General features: G+C 43.2%; 1 protein-coding gene across 7 annotated transcripts in view; it reads left to right on the forward strand.

Annotated features, from left to right (window-relative positions):
- Nucleotides 1-13,516, forward strand: part of SUSD1 (sushi domain containing 1) — a 69,604-nt gene extending 56,088 nt beyond the window's left edge. For 2 of the 7 annotated variants that reach the window (XM_080637506.1, XM_080637494.1), the window contains one exon: nt 12,618-13,516. Coding sequence is in view for 2 of the 7 variants with exons in the window: in XM_080637494.1 (XP_080493620.1) it covers nt 12,618-12,627 (10 nt within the window). In the remaining 5 variants the exon portion in view is untranslated. Of the gene's footprint in view, nt 1-2; nt 486-1,834; nt 1,917-4,136; nt 4,348-12,617 lie in introns of those variants that run through there. The other 5 variants (XR_013958731.1, XR_013958732.1, XR_013958733.1 and 2 more) reach the window with 5 other exon arrangements.
- The last annotated feature ends 14,272 nt before the right edge of the window (nt 13,517-27,788 follow it).

The raw sequence follows: 27,788 nt of genomic DNA on the forward strand, positions 1-27,788 counted from the left end.
AGTGTGTTTGTACCATTTTTATACTCAAGCACACAGCCAGTGCTTGTGCTCTAGCAATCTGCAGGTATAAACACAGCCATGATCTGAACTCGGGCAGGAACTGCATACCTGCTGCGTGGTCAAGCCTGTGCTGGGAAGACTAGCTGCAGTCTCTGGCTCCCATGGAACCAGTGTCTTCTTGTGTTCCTGTGTAGAACTCCACCACTCTTCATCCATTTTGCATCTGGCACTGTAGCCCTGTCGCCTTACACAGCTCTAGTAAAAAAGAGTTTCAAAACATTGTTATTAAGTAAGTTGAAATAAGCTGTCTTGAAATAAAAGTGCTGAAACAAAAGTACTGAAACAAAGTATCTCCTTTGGGGTGAGAAGAACCCTATGAAATTAAACAAGGACAAGTTTAAGGTCTTGCACCTGGGTAAACTCAATCCATGAGAGCAGATTCAAGGGATATATTTGGCCACTGAGCAGCTCTGTGGAAAGAGACCTGGGGATCCTGGTGGACAAGAAGCTCAATATGAGTGAACAGTGTGCAGCTGTGGCAAAGAAAGCCAACAGGATGCTGGGTTCCGTCAACAAGGGCATCACCTGCAGAGATAAAGAAGCCATTATCACACTTTGCTCAGTGCTTGTCAGGCCACACCTGGATTACTGTGTCCAGTTTGGTTCCTGCTATACAAAAAGATGTGGACTGGCTGGAGACAGTCCAGAGAAGGGCCACAGGGATGATCAAAGGACTGGGAAGCCTGTCGTAAGAGGAAAGGCTGAGGGAACTGGGTTTGTTCGGCCTTGAGAAGTCTCAGGTGAAACCTTGTGACCATGTTCGACTGTTTACCGAGTGGCTACAGAGAAAATGGAGGCTCCCTTTGTACAAGAAGTCACATGGAAAAGAAGTACATGTGACAATGTAATGGGTACAAGTTACTCCCAGGGAGTTTCCCATCGGACACAAGAGGAAAACTTTTGCCAATGGGAAGATTCAGCCATTGGAAAAATCTGCCCGGGAGAGTGGTGGGTTCCCCAGCACTGAAACACTTCTAAGATTCATCTGGACAGGGTGTTGGGACATCTTGTATAGGTCATGCTTTGCCTTGAAAGGTTGGACCAGCTGATCCTTGAGGTCCCTTCCAACCAATATCTTCCAGTCTGCCATTCTATGATTTCCTGGTTTTGTTTGGTTTGGGTTTTTTGTTCTTTTATTTTGTTTTGTTTGGGGAGGGGGATGTTGTTTTGTCTTGTTTGAGAGATCCTAATGAACTGAAAAAAAACATCTCCTGCTTTGGCACTACTGACCTGTAGCATCTTTGCTCCCAGCATGTAGCATCTCCCTGAGACTATGACTTTGATTTATTCAAGTGCTGACTTAAGTGAGAAATGTAGGTTATTTAATTCTGATACTGCTAGGTTTCACAGCCTCGCATGATTTTTCCCAGCTTTTAAATAGTTGCTGGTAGTTACATACCCAAGGGCTTCTGCTGGCTTCGGAATTTTTTGTCGAGCACAATGATAGCTTTGTGGCAAAAATACTCCTTTTCTGATGGAGGAGCACAGTTCTACAGAAAGGTTGCTGAAATAAATAGCCACCTCTTTTCACAGTGTTCCCTCTGTAAGGGACCAGCTAGAGACAGGAAGATTCATAGACTTTTATAGTACCCCCTCCACCTATGTGCTCACCTGAGCTTTAATCTTCGCATCCAAAGGCAAGCCCTCAGGCCTGAGCTGCTCTGCTGGGCTGTTTATCTGTGAGATATTCTCTATGGCGTTCAGGTGCTAGCAGTTCTTCTGGGGGGTAGGCAAATGCCTGTAAACGTCTAACTGGGTATCTACATTGTTGCAGATAAGGTTTCCTGGAGATGGAGATGTCTGGAGCTGTTCTGGATGAACAGGAGAGGCAACGGCAATAGCTGTCCTTGCTTACTGTGAGTTATGGGTGGGATAAAGGTGATTCTGATGAGAAACATCACAGTGACATCAGTGGCCTCTGCTGGAGCCCACAGGGCTCTGGGCAAGTCCCCTGGCCCACTACCAGAAAAGGTGAACAGGACAGCATCTGGAGAGGCACTTCTGGGCTGCAGCAACAGTCCGGTAGTGCTCTCCATAGGAAGTGTTGCTGGTGAAAAGCTTCACCAAGCCAACCAAAAGTGCAGGTTTTACCAGCATTGAACTGTGAAGTGCAGGGATGTGCTTGAGGAATATTTGTTTAATGGGCATTTGTGCTGGCATATGATTAATCCTTTGTAGCCGTAGGCACTGATAGAATGGGTGTTTGCCACTCTCTCTGAGGTGCATATTCAAATATACATTTGTATATATATTGATGCTACATTTCCTCACTTCTGATAAATGGTTTTCCAGCTACATAAGCAACCTTTTGACTGCTTAAAATTTCTTTCAACTCCTAAAGGCATCTAAATTGTAGCAGATGAAGGGGCAGTTTGGCTTTCTAACTCCTCCATTGGTGATACTAGCACATAGCTGTGCTGCTGAAAGCCTATTGAGAGGGCTGGATGCGTATCTGCACTGCTACAGAGGTGCAGTTGTAGTTGGGAGAGCTCCAGGTTCCCGTATGCCTCCAGTTCATTGCCAAATGAACTGATCTGATGTTCTTTGATGCAGATTTCTCAGGGAGATGTAAGATACTTCATGTTTTGTTCTGCCCCTCAGGATTCTCAAGGGGAATATCTGTGTCTTGCCATAAAATCCATGAAGGTGTCCCATGCAAATTCAAAGCCTACCTTTTGTCTGATACCTAGCACTGGCTTAGAAACACAAGGTCTTCCCACTCCAGTTTGCAGTGGCAAAGCTCTTCTTTGGCCACTGCTTTGCTGTTTCTGCTTTTCTCAAAGAAGAACTGAAAGTAGCAAAAAACAAGATCAAGTTTTACAGGAACTGAAAACAACAATAATGGGTACAGCTACTGCACCCCAACCAGACAATTCAAGGCCTAAAAAGTTCTGGCATACAAGTGAAGAATGACTTGTTGCTTACTGTCCAGAAAAAAGTCAAGCTTGACTTAAGAAAGGGTCAAGCAAACAAAGAACAGCCTAAAGCATACCCGTAAAAGAGCAATTCCTTTTAGCTCCAATGTGATGATGCCCAGACCACAGAAATGTTTGCTTAGGGGTGATTTAATTTCTTGATTGTTGGCCTTGTGCTGTGCCTTTAATATACATACATCTACACGGAGAAAGGATGAATGGTGGATACAATGCAGACATGTGTCCTGCACTAGCTTTGCATATATATTTTGCCATGTGTTTGATGGCACAACACCTGTAGCTTATTTTTCATTGCAGCACCTCTATATGCTGCAGGACTGCACTTAATAATGCTCTCTTACTAGGGGAAGGATGGTAGAGGGAATACAGAGAGCTTAATTGCTGAGATACTTTTAGCCATTATCTTTCAAGTACCCTCTGAAAAATGTGAACTAAAGAGAACAAGTATTAAAGCACATAATAGAAAGAGGTACTTGTGAGTCCTATGCTAGCAGAGCAGTTACTATAGAGCTGTTCCATCAGGCTTCAGCTTTCATCTTCTTAGGGTGTTAGACCCTCACTGTCTCCATTTCCACTCTGTGCAGTATGGGTGGTTAGGACTGTTTTTCCTCTGAGACCCTGGCAGAGTTAAGGCATTCCTGTATTAAGCATTTTTTTATTTCACAGAGTAAGTACTAGCTTGGGAACATTAACATCTTTATTGTTTCAGTGCTGCAGGTCTGGCAGTACAAGTAGCCTCATGAGCCTACTGGCTGCAATGGGCAAACTCTAAAATAAGAAGCAGGCTTGAGGCAGGGTACATGGCACAGAACACTGTCAAAAGCAGCACTGCAAAGCTTCTGGATTAGGATGTGCAGGCTCATCACATGGGCACATGTTTTGCCATTTAGAAACATAGATAATTGACATTTCTGCATCCAGCAAAGAGAAGGGGCTTTAGCAAAAGCTTTGAGGAGGAGGCTTGGTCCTCTTCGAACTGCAGCCAGTCATTCTATAGCACTGAGGCTAAGAGCACACTTAGCTGTATTTTCATCAGTTCATCCAGCATCACATAGAAGCTGCTAACTCTTTTCCAGTAGTCTGAAAACAAAACCCAGTATGGCTTTGGATTGTTTGGGACTCTTTGTTTCATGTTTTTAGAGCTCAGCCCACGTTCAGTTGTATCTGGAAATACAACGGGTCATCTCTGGAAATCCCACTCATGTGATTCTCTCTGCTGACTTTGTTCTCCTGATCTGTGGCTGAACGTCACACCCTCCTGTTCCTCACAGGAAAGGTACAAATTCAGTGAGGGTGACAGCAAAACTGGGAAGGGAACCCAGTGCCCACTGCCATGCCACCAGCCAGGCACAACTCTGCTGGCTGTGCTGCTGCTTTGCCTCCTGCAGGGTTGGATCCTGCATTGTGTGACATTGAGATCTGCTTTGCAAAATGTCCTTTCCCTTTGCAGAAATACTCCCTGGGCCAGGATACCTTGAAGGGAAATGGTCCTAGGGAAGGAAAGGGAGATGAAAGCAGGGAGAGGTGGTCTAGGGGATCTTCATTGGGACCTCAGCCTTTAACGTACCGTCAAGTGACCTGCTACCATGCCCATGAGTCAGCGTAGATCACAGCCACACAGCAGACATGAAGCCAGAAGCACACTATCGCTGGTTTTCTGGGTCAGGGCAAGGGCCTGGAGTGGCACTGATTCAAGCTGCAAACCACATCTGGGCATCAAGGAGAAACAAGAACGGATGCCCGACAGGGAAGAGCTCTGAGACCAGTTCTGTGGGCTCCTGCCATTGCAAAGCCCCAGGGGCTGCAGTGAGGCTGACAAGGGGTCGAGATTGCTGTGTAATGTCACAGGTAAGACCTTCATTTTAGGGCTGCAGCATTGGCATTGCTCAGATTGTGAGGACTGAGCAACCTTTTGGTGAAAGATAACAAGCCACAGCAAGAGCATCCTGCAGGCACCTCAGTTTCACGCTGCTGCTTTCCATCAGAGCACCCTTCAGCAACCCCATTTTCACTCTCTGCCCTTTAGCAAATCCCATCAGCTCTGTGAGGACTTTCCTTGGAAATCCTGTCACAGGAAAACTGTGCCACATTTGCGAAAGTTGCCATTTCCTCAGCTGTGCAAAGACAAAACCATTCACACGTGGCTTTCATAAGGCAAAGAAGACCAGAGCCTCTTTGGGTCCACAGCTAGGAGTGAACTGTGTGTCCCAGGGAAATCCTGGGGCAGTGCCAGTGCCCGATCAAGCTGTGTCTTGCAGGAAGCCTTGAAAGCTGATTCCTGGCATGTGAAGGAAGATGAGTCAGAGTCCTTACCTTCCACGGGACCTCTGCTGACCAATTCCAACAGACCTCATGTAAACAACAACCTATGAAACGCTTGGGGTGTCATTCCTGCTGTTGTGCAGATGCAGTGAGAGGTGTTCAGGGTCTGACAGCACAACAGCATCTGGGTGCTTCTTGCTCAGGGTGTTTGGGTTAGGGGCATGATTCCCCAGGGGCAGACACGGTGTGGCAGCAGCCTCACATCACCTACAGGGCTCCGTGCTGGTATCCTGCAAGCAGCCACCACTGCTCCTGCCCTTGCTAAGCCCATGTACGCACCTTGCTGGGGAGGCAGAGGGGTGCAGCCCTGCACTGGAGCTGCAGGGGACCATGAGCCTTGCACCCACAACCGCTTCCTATGTCCTGTGCCCAGCACTCGGCAGCACTGCCTTCCCCCCTGACCTCAGCACAGCCTTGGAACCACTTGGAACTGGCTGGACGGGATGTGGGGCACCAGGGATAAGCAGCTCTTAAGATACACAAAGGAGAAGGCAACTGACACAGCACTGGCCATGGGAGAGCAGGAAACTCTGCCCAGAGAACACACAGCAAGGGGCCTGTTCAGCTAAGAGGCATGAGGAAATGCACTTTTTCTTCCTTCTCATCTGTGAAACATCCACCCAAAAGCAAACAGTATGGAAATAAACTCAGTTCCTTGTCGTGGCAGGCTGGGGAAGAGTTTGCTGGTTGCAGCTTTCACGCTGACAGAGGCACTCACCGGCACTGCCTCTTTATTGCAGCAAGAGCTGCAGGACCTGCAGCTCCTATCCCAGCAATACTGGGCCAAGGAGCAAACCTGGGAGCAAGCTGCAGCAGGAAAGCCCGCGCTGCACTGCTCCACACTGGGGTGGGCAGGATGTGGAGACAAGCAGGCTGGTAAGATCCAGGACATGGGAACTGCAACAGCTGCCCAGCTGCTTTGCTCTCTCCTTGCTGAGGATCCAAATCCCACCTCTACTCGCCTGTGCCCAGAAACAACCAACTTCAAGGCTTCCTGAGTGACTTTTTAGAGCAAGGCAGAGCATGAACAGAAAGTATTTCCTTGCCTCCTCACAAAGCAGGTGGGGTACATGTTTTCACATGTGTTTAACTGCTTCAGTAAGCCTTGCTGTCTTACACAGGTAACACTGAAGTCAGTGAAAGGTAGCACTGTCAGCAGCTCAGCAAAACAGAAAGTGGAGCTGCAAGCAACTGAGCTTTAGTAAACTATTGGGATCTAAGTCCTGGGTTTGATGACTCCAAGCTGAGTTGTTGCAGCTGAAACACCTGAGGGAAGGGATGCCATCCAGAGGGACCTGGACAGGTTTGAGAAGTGGGCCCCTGCAAACCTCATGAAGTTTAACAAGGCCAAGGTGCAAGGCCCTGCACCTGAATTGTCACATTGGTGGATGAAAAGGCTAGAAAGGCCTTGGGGTCTTTCTAGATGATCATTGGTGAGCCCTTCAGGGTGAAACATGACCTAGACTAGATGCCCCAGCATCCTGTCCCATCAACCTTAAAAGTAGCCAGCCCTGGGGACTCCTGCACTTGCATGGAAAGGTTATTCCAGTGGTTGATTGTTCATCCCTGATTGCTTTCACACTCAGGTTGGAGGAGGCTCTGAGCAACCTCCTGTCACTGAAGATGTCCCTGCTCAGTGCAGGGGGGTTGGACTCGAGGACCCTTAAAGATCCAACCAAAGCCATTTTGTGATTCTATGTGACTGAGAAAACATCAGAAATCAGAATTAAGAGATGAAATGGACCTTCGTGCAGGCAGGGCTCAAAGGGCCTGGATAACCCAGAGCTGATCGTGGAATCTTTTACAGCAGGTAGGACAACAATCAGTGCGCTGTGTGAGGAGCTCTGCTGCCAGGGCACATGGCTAAATTTTAAACATATTTAAAACAAGAAGTCTGGTTTTGTTTCTCTGTGGCCTGTGTGGTATTTGGGGGTTATTATTTCCTGAGTTAGAGAAACGAAATCAGTTTACAGTGTATTCCTTCATAGTTGATAGCTGTTCTGTAAAGAGTATACGAGGCATAATTAGGGAAGAGAGTGGAGCAGGACATGTGAGATGGCTCCCATCCAGAAGAACCCCAGCACAGGAAATGTTCAGGAGATGATAGACAAAATGCCACAGAGCTTTAAAAAAGAAATTACAATGTTGAGCAGGAAGCCAAGGTAATATCTGCAGAGAAATTACCACAGTCTGAAAGTTTTGTCAGTATCCATGTTTCTGAACTTGGTGAAGCAGTATAAAGGGGGTCAACTTGGACAGGATTATGCATTTTTTAGTTGCATCTTCAATTGGGCTGAGAAAAGATGCTGAAAAGAAAGAAAACTAGATTTTTGAAACAGTATGTAGACAAATAGGCCCATTTTTAAATGTCTTAACACTTCTGAGTAGAAACTCAATGAGTGCTTAAAGAAAGGTCAATATTGTAACTTTGAAGAGCCATGGAGAGATTGAGCAAATTGCAGCCCTTAACACTGCATTGTGCTCAGTTCAATACCACAATCAGTCCTCATTCATGCCAGAGCATAGTGAGAGAAGATGAAGAGTATGCCACAGTCAGTGATAGACTTTATTTGTCCTGAAGCTCTTCAGGTAAATCGGGTGAGCAGACCAGGCCTCCAATGTGTCAAGGCTCTTGACTCTGGAAATGATAAAAATGGTAAATGAAAGAAAACAGCAAAAGAGTTATGTGTGTTTTCTAAGGACAATGAACGTTTTAGTTTTGAATTTGTTAAATTTTATTCCAAATCAACAGAAAAAAGCTTCCTCCTTTTTTCCTCTGGTACCGAAGAGTCGTTAGATCAGGTCCCTGTGAGTGGCTGTTCCCAATTAATTGCTTTCCAATTGTGACCTGCACAGGTCTCAAACAGTACAGAAAGGAGTTAATGCGAGTAACTCTGACCCACAGCATTGCCCTGTATGCAGGGTGCCGTGAGACTGGAAAGGATCGCGGATCAGAGAACAGCACACAGGAGGTACCAGCCAACCAAAGGGCAAAGGTTTGTCTCATTCCTGCTGCTGAGGGGGCAGGTGGATGGACCGTAGAGACCCAGTGAGATGGAGGTTCATAAAAGGTGTGGGTCACTTTTTCAGCTCAGGAGAAGAAATACTTTAGAAAAAAAAGGATCATTTCTGCTTCCTTGATGTCTTAACCAGTCCCAATTAAATCTAACAAATAGGCAAATAAAATTCCTGTCCACCTCCCCTCCCTATCCTAGTTTCTGAAAGAAAGCAGTCTGTGTACAGAGAGGAGGTTAGTAATACCCAATGGCTAATTGCTGTGGTAGACATTGTGCCTTCCAGCCACAGAGAGGAAACTTTCCCTGTCCCTAGGTGCTCAAGACTTCAAATCTAAAACCAAAACAAGCCAAAAAAAGGCAAATGTAGACAATTTGGTATGTGTACCATCCCTCCATGTGCTGAGCACATAGTTCAGCACAGCTGGAAGAAAAACTTATCAGGGCCCTGTGGCTAATGCTGAAAACTTAAGCTTCATAAACACTGCAATTTTATGCCAGCATCTTTAGGCATTAAAAAAAAAAAAAGAATTCATGCTTTGAATTTGATAGCTATGACATCATATCCTTGCAAATAAAAAATAACCAAGAGTTGCCATGTTAGCTGCCAGTGAAGCTGTGTACATGAACTATGAGGGAAGTTCAGGAGCAATTATAGACAAATTAGCTCCCTATTCAAACAGTTCTAAAAGAGGCTTAACTCTTCTGAAATGAAAAGCATAGTTAGGTACTGGAGTCAGATTGTGAATGTTTAGAGACCCTAGAATATTTCTGAAAGCAAGAAGATCCAACTAAAATTGAAAGTCTTGAGACTCTTCGTGCAATTTTGTTCACAGTACTCAATCTTTTCCTGCTACTAAGATTTGCCTTAATGTTAGGAAACCTGTACCATGGATATTGCCAGCAGACTGAAGGTTTGTCTTTTTTCCTACCCTCCAGAATAACCTATATGTATTATAAAAATATAATTTATATAAATATGAATTACACAGTTTTGCCTCAAACTTACTCTGTCTAAAGGATTATCAACCCCAAAGGCACCGAGACATCCTCATAAAAGGTCAGAGGTTGATCCTAAAGATAATGTGCAATCCGAAGACATAAAATGTCCCTTCAGGGGATGAAGCAATGTGGCTCTAGGTGAGGTATAGGTGAGATACTATTGCATCTCACAAGCCATTCACATGCCTTTTGACTTTCAGATCCAGTTCTTCATTTCTGTTATTATGATGGCTGTAGTGGTGTCTCACATGGCAGGAGGACTTTCTGTTTAATTTTCACACTGATACGGATACGGCATTTTTTATCTCCTCACTTCCCCAGGTTTACAGCCTTATGTCTGCTCCAGTTTGCTCTGTCACTGAAAAGGCAGATATTAACCCCTTGAGCACATGGACATGAAACCACTAGAAGAAACATCAGAATGTGGCTCCTGTGTCCATGAGCTCTGTGCTTTTCCCTGCGTCAGGAATTAGGCAAGTGCCTCAGTGTCACCAGCTGCCTTTCGTCACATAATGTTCTAGCTTATATTAAATTGGGCAAAGATGGCAAACTAATAATGCATAGATTTAGGAGGCTGATTTTAGGGTTTTTTAGAGCCAGTGGATTCTGCTTCATGACTGCAGATCTAAGGTAAAAAACTTTACCTTAAAGAAGCGGTAATTCAGCTATATGAGGTTGTATGTATTTGAGATGGCACAGTTTAGAAACACACCTGATGCTTTTATCAAGACATCAAAGTGTGTGAGATGTAGTATTTCTCTGTAAGTTCAGAGTGATCCTAGAGTTTGCCAGAAAGAGTTTTAAAAATGCTTCTGAAGGATTTTGTGATGCTTTTCACCATGCCAGAGAGGGGCAGGGGAGAGCAGCAGAGGTATCAACTTCCCTGGGAGATGTTTAATACATCATCAAATCATTACACAGCTAGGAAACAAATATGATTTTGCTATGCATACACAAATGTGGTAAAACACACATACAGCATATGGTGAGATAGCCAGTATATCCAAAACCACCCACTGGTTCTTGAAGGACTTAGAGCTAAACTGAATTACTGTTTCCTCAAGGAAGTATGAAAAAGTATAGGTCACCCCTTACAAGTACAGTTTGCTGGACTGAAAGTATTTCATGGGAGATAATGGCAAAGTAAGGGTTGTTGTCACTTGTTATTCCCCGTGATGTTGTCCTTGATCTGATTGCAGCTGCCATTCTAGATTTCTATAAATCATTAGACTCCAAAGCTGAGACCTGCAGTGCCTTAGCTCTAGAAAATGCTTGCAGAAGTAGCAGTCGACTTAGGAATTCACTCAGTGTCCCTGGTCTGTCAGACAGGGTGTTTAGTCTCCTGTCTGCTGTGCTATGGAGATAGGAAAGATCCTTCAGAGTTTTGCTAATCCTCTGGCCCCCGTCTGGTGCATAGCTAATGCATGGTGGTGTTACTGTTGGTTTTCTTCATGGTTCTTCCATGCTGGTTTTGTCTAATGTTTTTGAATACTTAATTTAACACTTACACGCAATGTTGTCCAGCCGAAGACATACTTTCGTGCAATTCTCAAGATGGTTTGGTGTCTAGCACCAGACTGTGTTCCTAGATGGCATCTTTAACATATGGACAAATGAAGCCAGTCTAAAACAAACCCTCTTTTTTACCTAGAGCACTTTTATACAGTGGCATCCCTCTCCAGCGTGGTGCTGGTAGTACAAATCTACCAAAGCGACAAAACTATTTTAGTCTTACCCACCACTCACAGATCTTCATCTAAGCCAGAAAGTTTCCTGTTGTTAAAAGGAGTTATCACAATGCTGAAATGAAACGTTTAAGGCATGGTATGCACATTAAATATAGTTAGGACTTTGAGCACCCACTGCTATTTTACATCACCTCGGTTTGTTGAGTTGATCAATGAGAATTATAACAATGCAGTCACATGTCCAAACCCAGCAGTACTATTTTCACATTTTAATTGGATTTGCAAAGCACTCACAACGTTTCTGCTTAATCAGTAAAATATTAGTGTCACCTTTTCTGGTTGTATAGTGAAAAAAATGTGTAAATACCATCCTGTCAAATGGGAGAAGGTAACAGTAAATGAGAATAATTTTTATTTCAATGTGGGTAAGAAAACCCTACCAAAACCCAGACAACCTGGCAAATCACAGAGCAAAGTAAGGTCAAAATATGGAGAGTTTTTATAGAGACTGCCATCAAACTATAGCAAAAGCTAACCCGTTTCCTGTCACGCTCATTAAACCACAGAACAGAGAGCTTGCCATATCAAAACTGTTGGAAAAGCCTGGAGAAAAGGCAATACGGATGCAGAACTTCCAAAAAAAAAGAGACGTACGAAGATCATAGGAGGGTATTTAATAAGCAATAAACTGCGTAAAAGAACCAGCAGTGTGAATCCCTAATTTAACTGCTACTGAAAATAACAGGATATCCACCTATTACAAAATGAAATGTAAAACAATGTTGCTGGTGATTTGTGTATAAAATAATGCTACAGTAACCAAGTGGAATGCACCATTGAAACCAAAAGCACTTCCAGATTCATGCTGATGTTCAGATCAAGACTCTGGAGCCACTTCCAAAAACAGCTGAGGGAATCAGTACTTGATAGTCTTGAAAAATAGACTGAAACTTTTACTGTTAAAATATGTTACTGCAGAAGTCACTGCTAGAGGGGCACTTCGACCTTAAAATTAGCTCTGATGGAAGATCATTCTTTGGCAGAGAGGTCTGTACAGCTCACACACAATTACCGGACACTGAAGAAAAGCTATACTTTACTGACTTCAAAGGTCTGGTACAGTAAAAAGAACAAATTGGATCCTTAAAAAAAGGCTAAAAAACAGTGGTGAGAACCGGGACCTCCTGTCTGCAGGCTCAACCCTACAGTAAATTGCTTTTGAGGTCCCTACTGGACCTCAGCTGTTTTTTTGTATTGTGCTGTTCATTCAGGGCTGGAGTATTTTGACCAGCAGTGAGCTGGAAATGGTCAGTATCTTTCTATGGTAATTATTCATCGCTAGGAAGTCTGGTAGCTGAAAGACCAAAGAGAGGCATTCAGAAAGCTAAGTCACTATTTGAAAAACATTGAAAGGGACAGGACTTGGAAAACTGTTTATCTGATAAAGCCACAGCCTGGGTTAGCATCTTCTGTAAAACTGTGAACAAATTGTGTCATACTGTCAATAAAATTTATATGCCCACTTGAAAAAATGCAATTTAGTTTATCACACAAATCATCCATAGTGTTATGCAGAAAATTCTTCTATTTAACAGGATGCTGTAACCACTGCCTGCACTAGCAAGAGGAACACCTGAAGGAGCTTTGATCCTCTGGAAATCATCTTTTGTGATGATGAAAGACGTCTTCATCCAACATGAGACAGTTTATAAAGACCAAACTTGTGCTAAACGTGATTTCACTAGTCAGATGTTCTACGCTTCTTTGAAGCCCTCTAAAGTATTGAAGTTGAAAAGCTCAGAGAATATTTGTTAAGAGCAGGAATAAATATTCCAGCTCCACATCAGCCTCATGATGGACTAACTCAAACAGCCTGGTAGAAAGTCTACAGGTGACATACCAATTATTAGCAGGTCTAATGCTATGGCAACTACTTTTTCAGAGAGATTTCTAAGGTAGATTTACTAAAGATTTTAAAAGAGAAAGAATTTTACTTTATTCTTCAGGCAAATGGTAACAGTGAATTAATGTTTCTTGGAAAATCATTATAGTAATTTTTCTGCATCTTTTGTTAAACATATTCATGCTTTGAGTGAAAAGGCTTAGCCTTAAGAAAACACAATGCAGCCCACACACAAATTGATAAATTCCTGGAATGGTAATGCAAAAGATTATTTTGCATGGCTTTTTACTAAGACTAAGTGTTAGTTACTAAAATGTTACATTAGAAAGGTCCAGACATTGCCTTTGTTACTTTGTTACCAGGAAGACACAGAACTCATAGGAAAAAAAGGGCGCTTTTATATCAAATAGCTTCTTAGAACACTAATGTCAGGGGGAAAAAAAATCCCTCTTAAATGTTAAATAGTTTTTATTTACAGTTTTATTATTTATTATTACTAAGTACAGAGAGATATGAAGCCTGCAGCAAATGCCATTTTCCTTTCTAAAAGCCTGTATCTAGGCCTTGATTTAAATGTAAGATTTGCCAAACGAAGACATATGTAACCCAAGATGATAAATAAATAAATATTCACAAACAAAACAGATTTCATTTTCACTCCTTTTACCAGAGTTTTAATAAATTATGTTGAAGTTTTTTCAGTGATTCTAAATTCACATTTCCTAGACCATGGATATTTTTCCTTACTGTAAGGGTGTCAAGGTGGATTTGTTTCATTCAGTTGGAAGGTTATTCAGATAATGACAGAAAATGCAGAAGTGAAAGGCAAGTGAAGAGAACACTGGGAAAAGCCCCATTTAGAACTCTAACTCTTGCTGGTAGTGTCCATATCATGTAAAACTGAAAAGCATAAAGCTCCTGATCAACAAGGAGATATTAATAAAATTGTGAATTTCATAACTTCAGGAACAGAAATAATAGCTGAAGAAAAATGTTTCTGTTTGTAAAATACAGCTATTTGCTAAATAATTTAATGATAACCAGCAAAAACTGAATCAATGACTTGGTTTACATTCTCTGTGGAGGTAAATTCTAGAAAACACCAGGCAATGTTTGCTCAATTTTGGTTTAGGGAACAGCCTCAACCAAAACCTAGTAGACTCCCAGGCAACTCTAGCTCATGCAGTACAGCTTGAGCTCAGGCTCAAGCTGGGCATTGCAGTGCTTATGAATTTATGAGCTGAAAAAACCACTGGCGTGGAAAAGGCAGCAGCCCCTGCTCCAAAAGTAGCCTGCCTGTACTAGCATGTTTCCAAACAACATCCAGAGTAGATGGATCTAAGGATCAGCAGTTTTCTCCCTGGAGGGGCATCCTTGTCATGCATCATACTGTATTTTGAACAGCCTTTCCTGTCTGCAGACAGTCAAGTGACTCAACCACATGTCTTGTGAGGATGGAGAGAAATATGCTGAGAAAAAAAGAAAGTCAGGACAGCTTGAAGTCTGCAGTTGCTAACCAGAAAGTAACTTCTTAAGCTAGAACAAGCTGTTCATAAAGATTTTCACTTTGAACTAGAATGTTAGCTGATGAGCTTGTGTGTTATCTCACGTAGAGAATCGAAACTCTCAGCAAAAAAAAACAAAGCAGCTGTTCCAACCCTCAAAGCTGCAGTCCCTACATTAGATCTAAAATATATATATATATAAAAAAAACTAATAAAAAATCTTCTTTTATGGAAATTGGGACTAACATGGAGATCAGGCAAACCTTAAGGCACCCACTGAGCAATAAAGGTGAAACAAAGCCTTCCCCTCTGCCGAAATAATGGGGATTTAAAGCATAAATAATTTTGAGGTGACATAGTTGTAATACTGCCTGTGATGGCTTTTCAGCGCTGTTTATACTAAAAGACTAACAAATTATCACCTCATAGCTGTCAGCAGACCAAGCATTAGCATGAAATATGTGAAGTATCTAATTTACCTTGTGGAGCATCCATGAAGGCTATGAACTTTAAGCTCTGTAAATAGCTGAAAACCCTTTGTGGTTTCCTATTTCATTGAACTGGCTGAAGGAGAGAGTCAGCACATCTGCTGTTTAACCTTTGTTTCCTACTATTCCATTGTCTAAGAACAAAACAAGTAAGAAGTGCAGGTATGGCCAGGCAGCAAAGTAAGCAGTGGCTTAGCAGCCCTTGAACAACAGCCAGTTGGCTGAAGATGCTCCCTGGCGGAATGATGTCCCAAAGCATACATTTAATATAATAACTATTAACTGCCAGTTCATCAGCAGTGTGCAGTCATGGCATGAGAGCTGTTAACCTTAGAATCACATAGGCTTGGAAGGAGGATTTCTTCTTTTTTTGCCTCTCTGGGTGTCCCCTAACTTCCTACATTCCTGTGTCACATCAGCATCTCAGCACTGCTGCTACCACTTTCCGCAGGGAGGGAAGCGAGCTATCTCAGCACTTCTGATGCTTCCACATTAAATGGCCTTTTTTTTTTTTTTCATTTCCTGTCGTGAAGACAAGATTGCAATGGCTGCACCTTTGAAAAGTGTTGGCTCAACAGCTTGCCTGCCAGTGGCGCATCCTGTTATTGTAGTCACTGTCTGATTCCATCTTGCACCAGCTGATCCTCTGTCTGGTTTATTTCTGCAGTGTTATTTCCAGCACCTGGCAGCACAGCAGGTTGGCTAACTCATTTTGTTCCCAGCTGATTTTTCCAGATTTCTAGCTTTGGTCTGTCACTTCAGATTTTCCTTCCCCCAGACACAAACTGCATATCCATTTTTAGCTTGATCATGTTTTGCTATGTGGGGATTGGCATATAGTCACCTCAGGAGTACATCTGTGACTTGTGGAAAGCACAAAGGAGGACTGACCCAGGGCAGCACACTGATGAGTACACTTGTGGAAACATTGTGCTGAACATTTCACGAGAGGGCACGGGCAGTTCTGAGCACCCACTTCAGCAGGCAAAGTCACTGCATCTCGGTGGCTTCAGTGAATCTGCATTCCTGGAAAATAACTATGGTTTTGTCCCTGACATCCAGGTGGTGGAGGACATGGGTTTCGTGGTGCATGGAACAGAGTTAGAGGTACCCTTGGGAGACTGGTACAGTGCATAAATACTCACCTTGGCCAGGCAGAAATGCATGCTGGTCTTGAATACTGTTCTCTGACTCAGTTGTGCAAAACAAACTAACTCCTTTAAAAAAACAAAAGCAAAGCAATAGAAAACCAAACAAACACAAGGAAAAAAACCCCAAGCCAAACAACAGAAAAAAAGCTACTTATTACTTTTCAGCTGCCAGGGTAACAACATGTTGGGATGCTCTTCCCCTTCCAATAAAGCTCTGAAAACTCCCCAAAGACCCCTCTGACAGAGGCATTATAATAATGGGGTCACATCCCAAAAATCATCTTAAAATATTTGCAACTCGCTGTTGCAAAAAAATTTGTGTAGGAATAGATTTACAAGAAGATGAATTTTCTGCATTAAAAAAAAAAAAAAAAAAAAAGGAAGACAAGGCAAAGACAATTATAATTTTAAATAGAAAGGTGAAGGTAACATTATTCTCATGGAGAAAATAACTACTCATAGAAGCTATGGGAAGACCAGATGCAACTTTTAAAATTCTCCTTTAGTGAGAACCAAATGGAGATTATTTTTTTTTTTTTCTTATATATGAAACTTTCTGTATATTTCTGGAAAAAAGGTAGAATTCAGCCAGTGTAGCCCATTGTTTCTGGCAGCTTCCAGATGTGCCATGAACTAGGAGTACTGGAATACAATGTTATTCAGAAGCAAACCAGACTTGAATAGGGAAGGAGATTGTAATTTGGAGGCTTTTTTATTTACCAACTTATTGTTCATTGTGATTATCTGACAAAGCACTGGAAGAACAAGGTCTTTGAAAAAGATAAACATCCAGCCCAGCGTGAAGATAAGGCTTACATATCTCCTGTATCCTCTTCAGAAACTTGCAAAGAGTAGAACAATCAAAATAAAACAGGAGCAGCAGGGAGGGAAAGGGATCTTAGGAGGTCTGTAGACCAGCTGCCGGCTCCAGGCTGGGTCAGATGTGAAATTGGATGAGTTTGCTCATTCAGCTCCATCCAGAGGGCTCTATCCAGCTAAGGCTTGGAAATCTCCAAGGATCAAGATGGTATCACCTCCCTGTGCTGTCATGTGGGGAAAGAGGCTTTCATTTACCTCCATACTCTCTAGCCTGACTTTCATGCCTCGATACATGCCAGGACACAGAGCTGGCTCCACTGGCATCTCTGACACGGCTCTGCCTGCGTGGGTCAATGCTGCCTGCTGCTCCCATCCAAGTGCGTGGACCCCATTGACACCATTGCTCATCCTGTCGCAGCCCCTCATACAGCAGCCCTGCCCTTGTGCACATTGAGCGGTCTGTTTCCATTTGGTGTCATATGCAATTATACAATGATTTCAAGAAGTGGAGGGTTTTTAAGTGTTTATTGAAATACAATCGAGATAAAGAAACTTTTTTCAGTAATTTGAAAGAAGAAAGAAATAATATAAAAAGAACAAGAAAAGGAGACAAAGGAAATCACTCCCTTAAATTGGTCCTTCATTCAGGACCAATTGCCTGTTGACAACTGTGGTGGTGGACCTCTGAAGCATTGTGTGTTTCAGACAGAATCTAGGCAAACAATCTTGCCCAAAATCCTGGGGGATCAGACCTTTACCCACAATGAACTAAAGGCAGTTGGGTTATGTTAGATTTGTAAATGCTATGGAAATGGCCCCAATAACCTTGTGAAGTTTTGGAAATTTTCTTCCTTCTCCTAAACATGCAAATCTGATGCAAGCTGTTATTTCTAGTTTGAAATCAACATTCCTAACAAGCTTCTCTCCCTGTCCAAGGGATCTCATGAGAAGAATTATAGCAGCTGCCCAGAACTTCAGGAGGGAAAAAGTGCAGACACATGATCTTGTCTGGTTGGAAAGGGATGACTAGAAACCTCTCATTCAGCCTCCTGTACAAGGCTGGGTAACCTTCAGTGGCAGGTCAGGTTGATCAGAGCTTTATTCAGCCCAGTTCTGAAAGCTCACAAAAAGGGAAGTTGCACTGCCTCTCTCGGCATTGTGCTTCACCTTCCCTCATGGCAAATTATTTTGCCTTTGTGTTTAGCCAGAATTTCCTTTACTTTTTACAGTTGCTTTTATTACGCACTTCTGAAAAAAAGTGTGGCTCCATCTTCTTGCTAATCCTCCTTTAGGCTCAGCAGAGAAGGCAGCAATCACTGCCCCCAACCCTGTAGCTGTATTGTACATCCTGCGTGCAGCCATAAAACTGTTAAAGATATGCTGGCCCTATACCTGTGGCGCGAGACCAAGCTGTCATCTGCATACAGAAACCAATCCTGCCTAGGAAATGCCAAAGGCTTCACAGAGAGCAGGAGGAAAAAAACCTCAGGTCCTTGGCAGTCTCGGCTCACCTCAGGTGCTGGCCTATTATTTCAAGAGCAAGAGAGGAAAGATGAATGCTGCTTCTAAGGCATTTCCTCAGCCAGGAGCTACAGAACATTGGATGCTCCCCAGCTTCCCCCGGCCAGGATCCACCACCTGCAGCAGCAGGGCAGTGCCTGGCATCTTAAATCACTGTGCCCCTGATAAAGTGGGCTTGGGAACTGGCCATGGCACTTTGCAATTACTGGAATTTGGGCATCAGTCATATGGTCAGTCCTTGGACAAAACTCCTTTAGACTTCAAGATAAGTTTGATCCTGTGGAAGAAAGGAAACATGGGGCATTTGTTAGTGCTCTGTATCTCTGACAGTCTAACAAGGCTCAGTACCTCTGATTTTTGAGTGACAAGAGTACAGAAACAAATGCATTCCCTTGCATTTCACACAGCTTTCAAATTTTCCTCAAAGCCACAAGCAGAGGCAACATTGAGGGATCTCCATTTTCATGATCATTCACAGTTGCAGCAGGCTTGGGAGTCCATAGCCATGTGCTCTGATTTAGCAAGCAACTGAGTGTCCAAGATCTAGCGTGTCTTGCTTCTGCAATGGACTGTCTATCACATGCCATGAGACTTCTGAGAAGATCTCCCATCTTTCACTGTTAGCCAATAGCATAGAATTAAATACCTTTTTCATAACTTTAACCTTCCAGGTGTGAACACCCACTCAGCCTCTGCATCTGTAAGGCAGGTACCCCTCCACTATTAGAAATGGCCACTCAATCACATCTGTGATCAGCTGACCCAGGTGGTGAACCACTTGCAGATGGCACTTATCCGTAACTTCTCTGTGGTGGCCGCTGGGGTGTTACAAATGGCTCGAGTTCTGGATCACCGAGCAAAGGGGATGAGAGGAGGCAGCAGCTCTTATGAAGAAACCCTGCACCGTGGCCTTGCAATTCCATGTAAAGTTGTGCATTTGTGTTGGCTCGGGGGGACACCCACAGAGACCCCAAGTGATATTGTCACAGAGATTTCCAAGTCACAGGTAACTTCAACCACAAGCTTGTCCCCTTCCTGTTCCCTCAACAGGCAGAGAAGGAGAGCACTTGAGGGAATGCAAGACTTACAAGCAGTGACAGCAATCTGCAAACAAGCTGAGCCCCTGCGTGTGGCAGCCTGGCATTTTAACATTGTCCCTGGTATAAATATCGCTCTTCAAATCCTGCAGACTCCTTCTTCAGCTTTTTTACTAGAGGATCTTCGTTGATGAATTCTCTATGGGCTTGTAAACATTTCTGCACCTCATTATTTGCCACTTACGGCTAGAAGCCTGCCTGGAGCTTCATTAACAAAGATTATCATTGTGAACCATGACTAATTCCTCCCAAAGCACTTCCATCTCTCATGACCATTTTTAAGTTTAAAAATAAATGCCAGCTGCCCCTCTTTGCCGGCGCTTGTGCAAAGTACAATGGCAGCCAGATAAGATTATTGCTGGGGCTGATCACATGTTGGTTTGTGTCCGAGGTTCCAAAAGGGCGCTTATTTTGCTTTATGAATCAGAGAATAATTTCTTTAATCTTTACAGGAAATAGAAAACCCAAGCCTAACCTTATGCTGCCACACTGACTTGCTTGCAGGAATGAACTTTGCAACCTTGTAAAAACTGAGGGACCAAAAAATAAACAATTATTAACTCACTTGAAACATGACAGGAAAAACTGTGACTTGCACTGGCTGGAGCTTGCAATGGTCATTCTTGTTTCAGTTTGCAACCATCATTACCCAAATCAATCTAGATATGGAAGGAAAACAAAGGCATTTTGCACCCCCACCTGCAAAGACACATCCTTGGGCTTTATTTTTCGCTGTTACCATTCAAAACTGCAACCTGCACGGCTATGTACCGAGGGCAAAGCCAAGCAGACTGTATCATCCCGGTTTAGCTCAAGTTCTTTTCTGCCTGTAGTTCAAGGAGCATTAAGTTCTGGTAAAATGGGAGCCCCACACTGTCTGCAACAGCCCAGGTAATAGCAATTGAGTTATCTGTATTTAAAAGTACTGTGACCAGGCTGACTGATACCAACAGGGAAGGCAGTCTCCTTTTTAAGATGCCTTTTAACAAACATTCCTAGTAAGTCTTGAGGAAAGCCTCTATGGCTTAAGGAAGTCTGAATAACTAGCTGGCAACTTTGAATAGAAGCATAAGGCTTCAGTGCATTCCATGGGAAGGGACATCTTAACTTTTGAAGTAGCTGTCACGCATGCCGGTATTAAATCAATTCTGGCATCCCTTCCAGTAACTTGGTAGAAACAACTCTGAAGAACAAGAAGCTTGAACTCTAAAGAAAGAAAAAAATAAAACAGCAAGTTTGTTTTGTTTTGTTTTGTTTTCTTTCTTTTCAGAGCACAGATAACTTCTGAATGTGTTTGTTTATGCTGAAAGAACATGAAGCCACAGAACATGTTTATAATTCATTGTACTCTAGGTTAGCGATAAAAGCGAGATGTACTAAAACTCCCATTCTGATCCAAGGCTGACTGAGTATTTACACCTTCCCACTACAATCAGGGTAAAAGTGGAGGTCACGAAATGACACTCTTTAAGATATTTTTCTTACGCAAGTGATTGTTTCAATTTGTTCTAAAGATTTCAGTGATTTCAGAGCACCAAGCAAAACCTGTGTATTTATTCAGCTTTGCTATTGTTTTTTTAGTCCATGTTGATATTCTGCACAGGAGCTTCAGACATCTGATTGCCTGGCTTGACTGCAGCAGGATGGCAATATGAATTGACATGATTGAAACAGATCCAAAAGGCTTCTGTAAGAATGGTAAAACTAGAAAAAATATTTGCTGTTTCTTGGGTGAATTGATTCATAGTTCCTCTTCCTCTGCTCTCCTTCTCTTTCCCTGATACAGAGATGACTATGTGGGTTTGGTGACTGCCTTGGTGTGCACAGAGCTCATAGCAAGGATCGTGGACTTGAACACCTCTCCCAAAATTTGTGATGTTCTCGTGTTTCCAGAAGTAGTTTTCCTCACTTATAAACTAATAAACCAAGAAAAACTTGTTTTCTTCAACTAATTAATGGAGAAAATGAAACTGTTTTAATGTAAACTTTATAAAGAAATCTAAATACTTCTCCTAAAATCACAGTCTTCCTCTGGGGTGGAAGCTGCAAGGTTTTCACCCTCTCAGTGTAACCTTCACAGATTTCCAAACTGTAAAACTCATGCTGAGTATCAAGGCCTGGTGGCACCGGATGAATTCAGCAGAGCAACCTACTTCTCTTACTTGCTCCTTTCTTACCAACCCCTCCTGCTGCATGCCACCCCCCCTCTCCCACCCAACCTTTGCACTGCCTCAATATCTGCACAAGCAAACCTTGCCAGCCACCAAATGGGTTCTGTTATCTGAGTGCTCAGCAGAAGATATGTAGTGTTGTAACATAAACATAACCTGGCAAGTTTTAAGAGGCTCTCAGACTGCTTCTGCTTTCACTCGAATAGCTCTTCACCAAGTTTTCCTACTCTTTTACCCCATTTTCTTTCAGTTGTTTCATTTGTTCACTTTCTCTGAGATGAGCCTTTGTTTCTACTGCAGTGCTGGCAGCTGTCGCTGGAAACGAAACTGATGCTCAAGCACGTTCAGATGATTAGCTGACTTGGGCTTCTGCAAGGGCTATAAGTGCAAACTTTTCTGTGCTCTATGTTATGATTCTCTTTTCATGAAAATAATGAAAATTCTTTTCAGACCAGTTCTTTCTGGTTTTCTCTGTTTCTCTTTGCCAGATCCACATCTTCTTCTCTGTGTTTCTTTTCCCTCTGAGATATTTTGTTTTCTCAGGGAGCAGCTGAAAGAATTTGCTTTCCTTATAGACCTTAGCAATGAGACCTTGGTGTGCTCAGAGACTGGCAGGCATCTCAGTGGAGGCTGTTTGCACTGAGAAAAAGACCAGTCCCTGCAGTCTAAGTGTGCTCAAAGACTTTGCTTCTCTGAAAGGCCCTCAGTATCTCCCAGCTTACTGCATGAAGCGGACTGTTTTCATGCATACATGCCACATTGCATTAGCGTGGACCATTACACCACTAGTGTAGTATCCTGTCTCCACTGGAGACATAAATGAATGTCCAGGAACCAACAGCAACTTTTTAGCTTCAGGCATTTCCTGCAATGGCTGTGGTTTCTGTCAGTTCTGTAACCACTGAAGAGCTTATTTTCTGATGTTGACTAATCGGCCAGCATCATAGTATGATTTTTGTTGAGTGTTTTGAGGAAACATTACAGCAGCTCAGCTACACCAGTTCCATGTCAGATGTGGTCAATGGCTGGATGTCCAACTGGAGACCAGTGACAAGTGATGTCCCTCAGGGGTCAGTGCTGGGAGTGATCCTGTTCAACATCACTGTTAGTGACACGGACAGTGGGATTGATGCACCCTCAGCAAGCTTGCCGATGACACCAAGCTGTGTGGTTCGGTTGATACGCTGGACGGAAGGGATGCCATCCAGAGGGACCTCGACACGCTTGTGAGGTGGGCTGATGCCAACCTTATGAAATTTAACCATGCCAAGTGCAAGGTCCTACACCTGGGTCGGAGCAATCCCAGGCACAGCTACAGGTTGGGCAGAGAAGAGATTCAGAGCAGCCCTGCGGAGAAGGACTTGTTGGATTGAAGGAGTGTTGGTTGATGAGAAAATGAACATGAGCTGGCTTCAGTGTGTGCTTTCAGCCCAGAAAGCCAACCGTATCCTGGGCTGCATCAAAAGGAGCGTGACCAGCAGGTCCTGCCCCTCTACTCTGCTCTCGTGAGACCTCACTTGGAGTATTGTGTGCAGTTCTGGTGTCCTCAACATAAAAAGGACATGGAACTGTTGGAACAAGTCCAGAGGAGGGCCACGAGGATGATCAGGGGACTGGAGCACCTCCCGTATGAAGACAGGCTGAGAAAGTTGGGGGTGTTCATCCTGGAGAAGAGAAGGCTGCGTGGAAACCTCATAGCAGCCTTCCAGTATCTGAAGGGGGGCTATAAGGATGCTGGAGAGGGATTCTTCATCAAAGACTGTAGTGGTAGGACAGGGGGTAATGGGTTAAAACTTAAACAGGGAAAGTTCAGGTTAGGTATAAGGAAGAAATTCTTTACTGTGAGGGTGGTGAGGCACTGGAATGGGTTGCCCAGGGAAGCTGTGGATGCTCCATCCCTGGCAGTGTTCAAGGCCAGGTTGGACAGAGCCTTGGGTGACATGGTTTAGTGTGAGGAGTCGCTGCCCATGGCAGGGGGTTGGAATTAGATGATCTTAAGGTCTTTTCCAACCCAAACCATTCTATGATTCTATGTATGACAGATAAGGCTGACATGCTTTGCTGAAGACTAGCCAAAGTCTCTGCAGCAGTGGTCCACTTTCAGGCATGTAATGTCATCAAGAAGGTGGTGTTAAGTTGATAAAGGTGTTCTTTTCTTGCATCCTCAGATACTTCAGTTCGCATGGTTACATACTTTCTTCATGTATATTTCTCCTTAGCCATTTTTGATTTCTATTTATAAGGGAATTATGGCACTGCAGGCATCATGGTGTTGTGCAGCCATTGCTATTACAGCTACCTGTGGCATGCAGAGCTCTTGCACTGATGTGGTGGTGGCCCTTGGGTGAAGGCACAAGCGAGAGAGAGGAAAAAGCCATACAGCGGTCATGGTTTCTCCTTGCACTGGTCATGTCCGTGGCAACTTACGGGGAAGCATTCATCCATCCTACAAGGAGCCACTCCTCCTGCTTGGCTTTGGATCTGTCTGCTGCTAGTTTCATTGGGTAGCCTGGAGCAGCTTATTTCTAGAGCAGAGTGAGCTTTGCCAGGAAGTAAAATGGAAACTGGTGGTTTGAACAAGGCCACAGATCAACTGGAATAACTGGGAGAAGAACTGAGGATATCAGTTTACAAACCTCAGCTGCTACACCATTCCGTTTACTACTCTGGTACCAACAGCACGGACTTACAGATCTTCTAAAGGGGCATACTGATGATGAGCAGCAGTTTTCTGTTTTTTTTCCAAGGGTCTTACCAAAGGAACTACGCACTTGACATGGTGTTACAGGTGAAACTGCCCTATTTCAAGAGCAGTAGAACATGATGTCCTGCAAAGTAAAGGTCCTCAGCTCAGATAATACGTCTGTATTGTCCTGCCCTGTCAAAGTTAATTGCTAGATTGCTATACAGATGAGGAATCGGCACTTGCCCAAGTTTACATACAAGGATCTGAAGCCCCATTGATACTAATAGCTCTTGGCTAGTGGTCACACTGTGCAGAGGAGCAGCTAGCTGAGCTTCCAACTGAGGGTAAACAGGCTTGTCTTCACACATGAGAGATGTGGGACTGAAAACCATGTCTCAGGCATCAAAGTTTGGCCCTGCTTCTATTCATACTGCTGGTGTAAAAATTTGGATGCTGGTTTCAGCTGTATGGGATGACCTCTGTGACTGGGAACATCTCTGGAGGGAGACCCAAATACATATCAGATCTGTAGGGTAGTCTCTTAAAAAAAAAAAAAAAAAAAAAAAGTCCCTTTTTTTATCTGTATGATAAAACCTGTGCTATAAACCCCCCATCTTTCCCAAAAAGTGTTTACTAATGCTTGTAAATAAACACATCTTTCCCACAGGCTACTTTCTTATTTTTCCTCCCTTAAAGACACAGCTCTGAAGGTTTGGGTCAGCAACCCAAACTGTCAAGAGAGGGGATTCTGCTTATTGCACCATATAACTAGCTACTAACTTACACCTGTGCAAACATGGCTGTGGAGGAATTTGGGTCCAGTCTCAGTAGTAAAGCAAAGTCTCTGAGTTCGGGGGAATTACATCACTGGGGCTCAACTTGCCCTGGGTACTATTTCCTTAGGATTTCATAATGAAAACCAGGTGCCCATCACAAGCAAACCTTAGCACAGCTAGATGAATGCAAGCTCCTAACGCAGCAACTGCTGGAGGTGCGGAGGATTTCTTTGTAGTTCTGCCACACAGGAAAACTCCATGGTATTTGGGTGCATCCCCAGAGGAGACAGCATGTTTTGGTCCTCTGTGCTGCCCAGACCTGATCACTTGGCCAGGAGCTCATTCAGTGACTGCCAGAATTAATGCAGAATTAAAATATGGTGATGCAGAATGAGCATCTACAGATCAGTGATACCTGCGTGCATATAAAAGCATATTAGATGTACGCAAAGAAGGTGATTATTCTTCCTAAAAGCAACATGCCTCACTGGAAAGTGGTTATATATAAGCAAGTTTCTGCTCCCTGATTTTTTATTCAAAGGAATGGCAATGCCTGCTGTGAATTTCCTTTATATACATTCATTTTTCCCCTGCAAATATGGATTTGCAGGAGGTCCCAGATATCCTCCTCAGCATTGATGTTTAGTGTCAGCTCCCTCTGTCTGTGCTGCCCTTTGTGTTCAGCTGCTTTCTTTGCTAGGTTATTTGGAAAATAAGGAGGATTTTGGTTTGGTTTTTTTGGTGGTGTTTTTTTTTTTTTTTCATTCATCTCTTTATCTTTCTCTTTTCCTTCATCACTTTTTCTTGCCAAACATCTGTCAGATGAACTGCAGTGCTTTCTTTTGTAACCAATAAGAACGTTTGTGCCCAAACCTTCTGAAGGCTTTTTACCTGATCGTTCATGAAATGACCCCCAGCCCTACACCCACCTTGTTTTTCAAACAAACAGATCAATTTGTGTTTTGCAATAGTTATCCCAACCCTTCGTACTCGGACCTAGCTAACAAAAAGAAGCCTGCTGTTCACAGATGAGTGACAGCACTTATCTTTAATGGAAATGGTTTTTATGTTTGATGTTAGGTCCCCAGGAAAATTATAGTACTTGTTGGGAGGTGAACACCATTCAGGCTTAGTGCACAAATTGTTACTAATCAGACAATCACTCAGGTGAACTGTGTATGCAATTACCAAGTTTGATCAGTTTTTCCACTGTGCTATCTGTGATAGGCATGAGCAACCTTTTTAGGCACTCATGAGCTTTTTTGTGGAGAACTAAACAACCTTAAAAAAATATGTATGCAAAGCAATATTCAAGTCTTTGTTTCTATTTTAAACATCATAAATAACACATATTATTTCTTACCTTCTGTTACTCAAAGCTTCTCAGACATTGAACTATCTCCTAGTGGGATGTCCAGATGTGAAAAATTGCAAAAGAAATGTCTCTTGCTGTTTGAGTTCTTTTCCCTCTGAACAGATTTTGCCACAGGCATGTTCCCTTTAAAAATGCAGCTTGGACTTGTTGATCAGCAGTGCTGCAGTAAACTGTCATGTTTGTAAGTCATTACAGCTATACATTTTACAGTGGAGTTGTCAAGCTCCAGTCCAAACTGGAGATGCCAAATTTCCCTGCCTCCACCCTGGGCAAGTTACTGTATGTACAATCCCTGTTCAAAAGAGTTAGGCTGGTAGAGAAAAAAGAGCAAACTGGCATACCCAGGGATATCGGAACCCATGTATCATAGTCAGCTCATATTCTTAGTCACTTATAGTTGCTGCATCAAAGCAAGAAACATATGGGAGAACACTAATGCTGGCACAAAATGTAAGGGAGACCACCCATCAATAACTATTCACTTCTGACCAATTCTGAGGCAGATCCAAAGCAGCTGCAGGTTTGGTTGTGCCTGTCTGCACCTCTCTGCTTCCAGTGTCCCCAGGGGCAGGCTGTGTTGGGGTGACACTGAGCTGGGGACAGTGTATGTATCCATGGAGCTGGGAATAAGAAAAAGTGGGACACAACATACAGGCACTGTTAGGTGTGGAAAGGCCTGGTCTTAATAAATAGATAATAAAAACAGTAATAAAAGACATATTAAAAATGTAATAAAAAAAGCCATGAAAATCAGTTCTTGAAACCAAGGTAGACTCTGCCTTCTGTTCAGCTGTAAGCAGGGTCACTGAATCTCAAAGGCAGGTAGACAAGGAGCCAAATCAAATCTGTTATTCATTCTGCTTTCACTACCATACCAGGACCGAACTGCTTTTTTTGGACTCTGTGGCAAAAATAAAGTGGTTACTTTCTGGGTATTTCCCAGTCCTACCACCCAGCCTAGCGCTTCTTAAACTTTCACAAATTTCCACATTGTTCTCGTTAAGTAGGTCAGAAATATACTCATTCTACCTTCATCTTTTTATCTCCTCTCTCTTTCTCTCTCCCTCTTCCTGCACGTAACAGAATAAACAGACTTCTACTTGCTCTGTTAATGCAATTCAACTATCCAATTGCTGGTTTCTACCTCCTCTCCCGAATCCTTTTCACAGTCACCTGTTTGTTTTCTCTCCTTGTTTGCAGAAGAAAATTACTCCAAAAGACTTTAGGTAACTCTATTTCCCCAGCTTAATCAGTCTCAGCTCCTCAGAGATTCA

The sequence above is a fragment of the Psittacula echo genome (assembly GCF_963264785.1).
Source record: "Psittacula echo genome assembly, chromosome: Z".
Lineage (NCBI taxonomy): Eukaryota > Metazoa > Chordata > Aves > Psittaciformes > Psittacidae > Psittacula > Psittacula echo.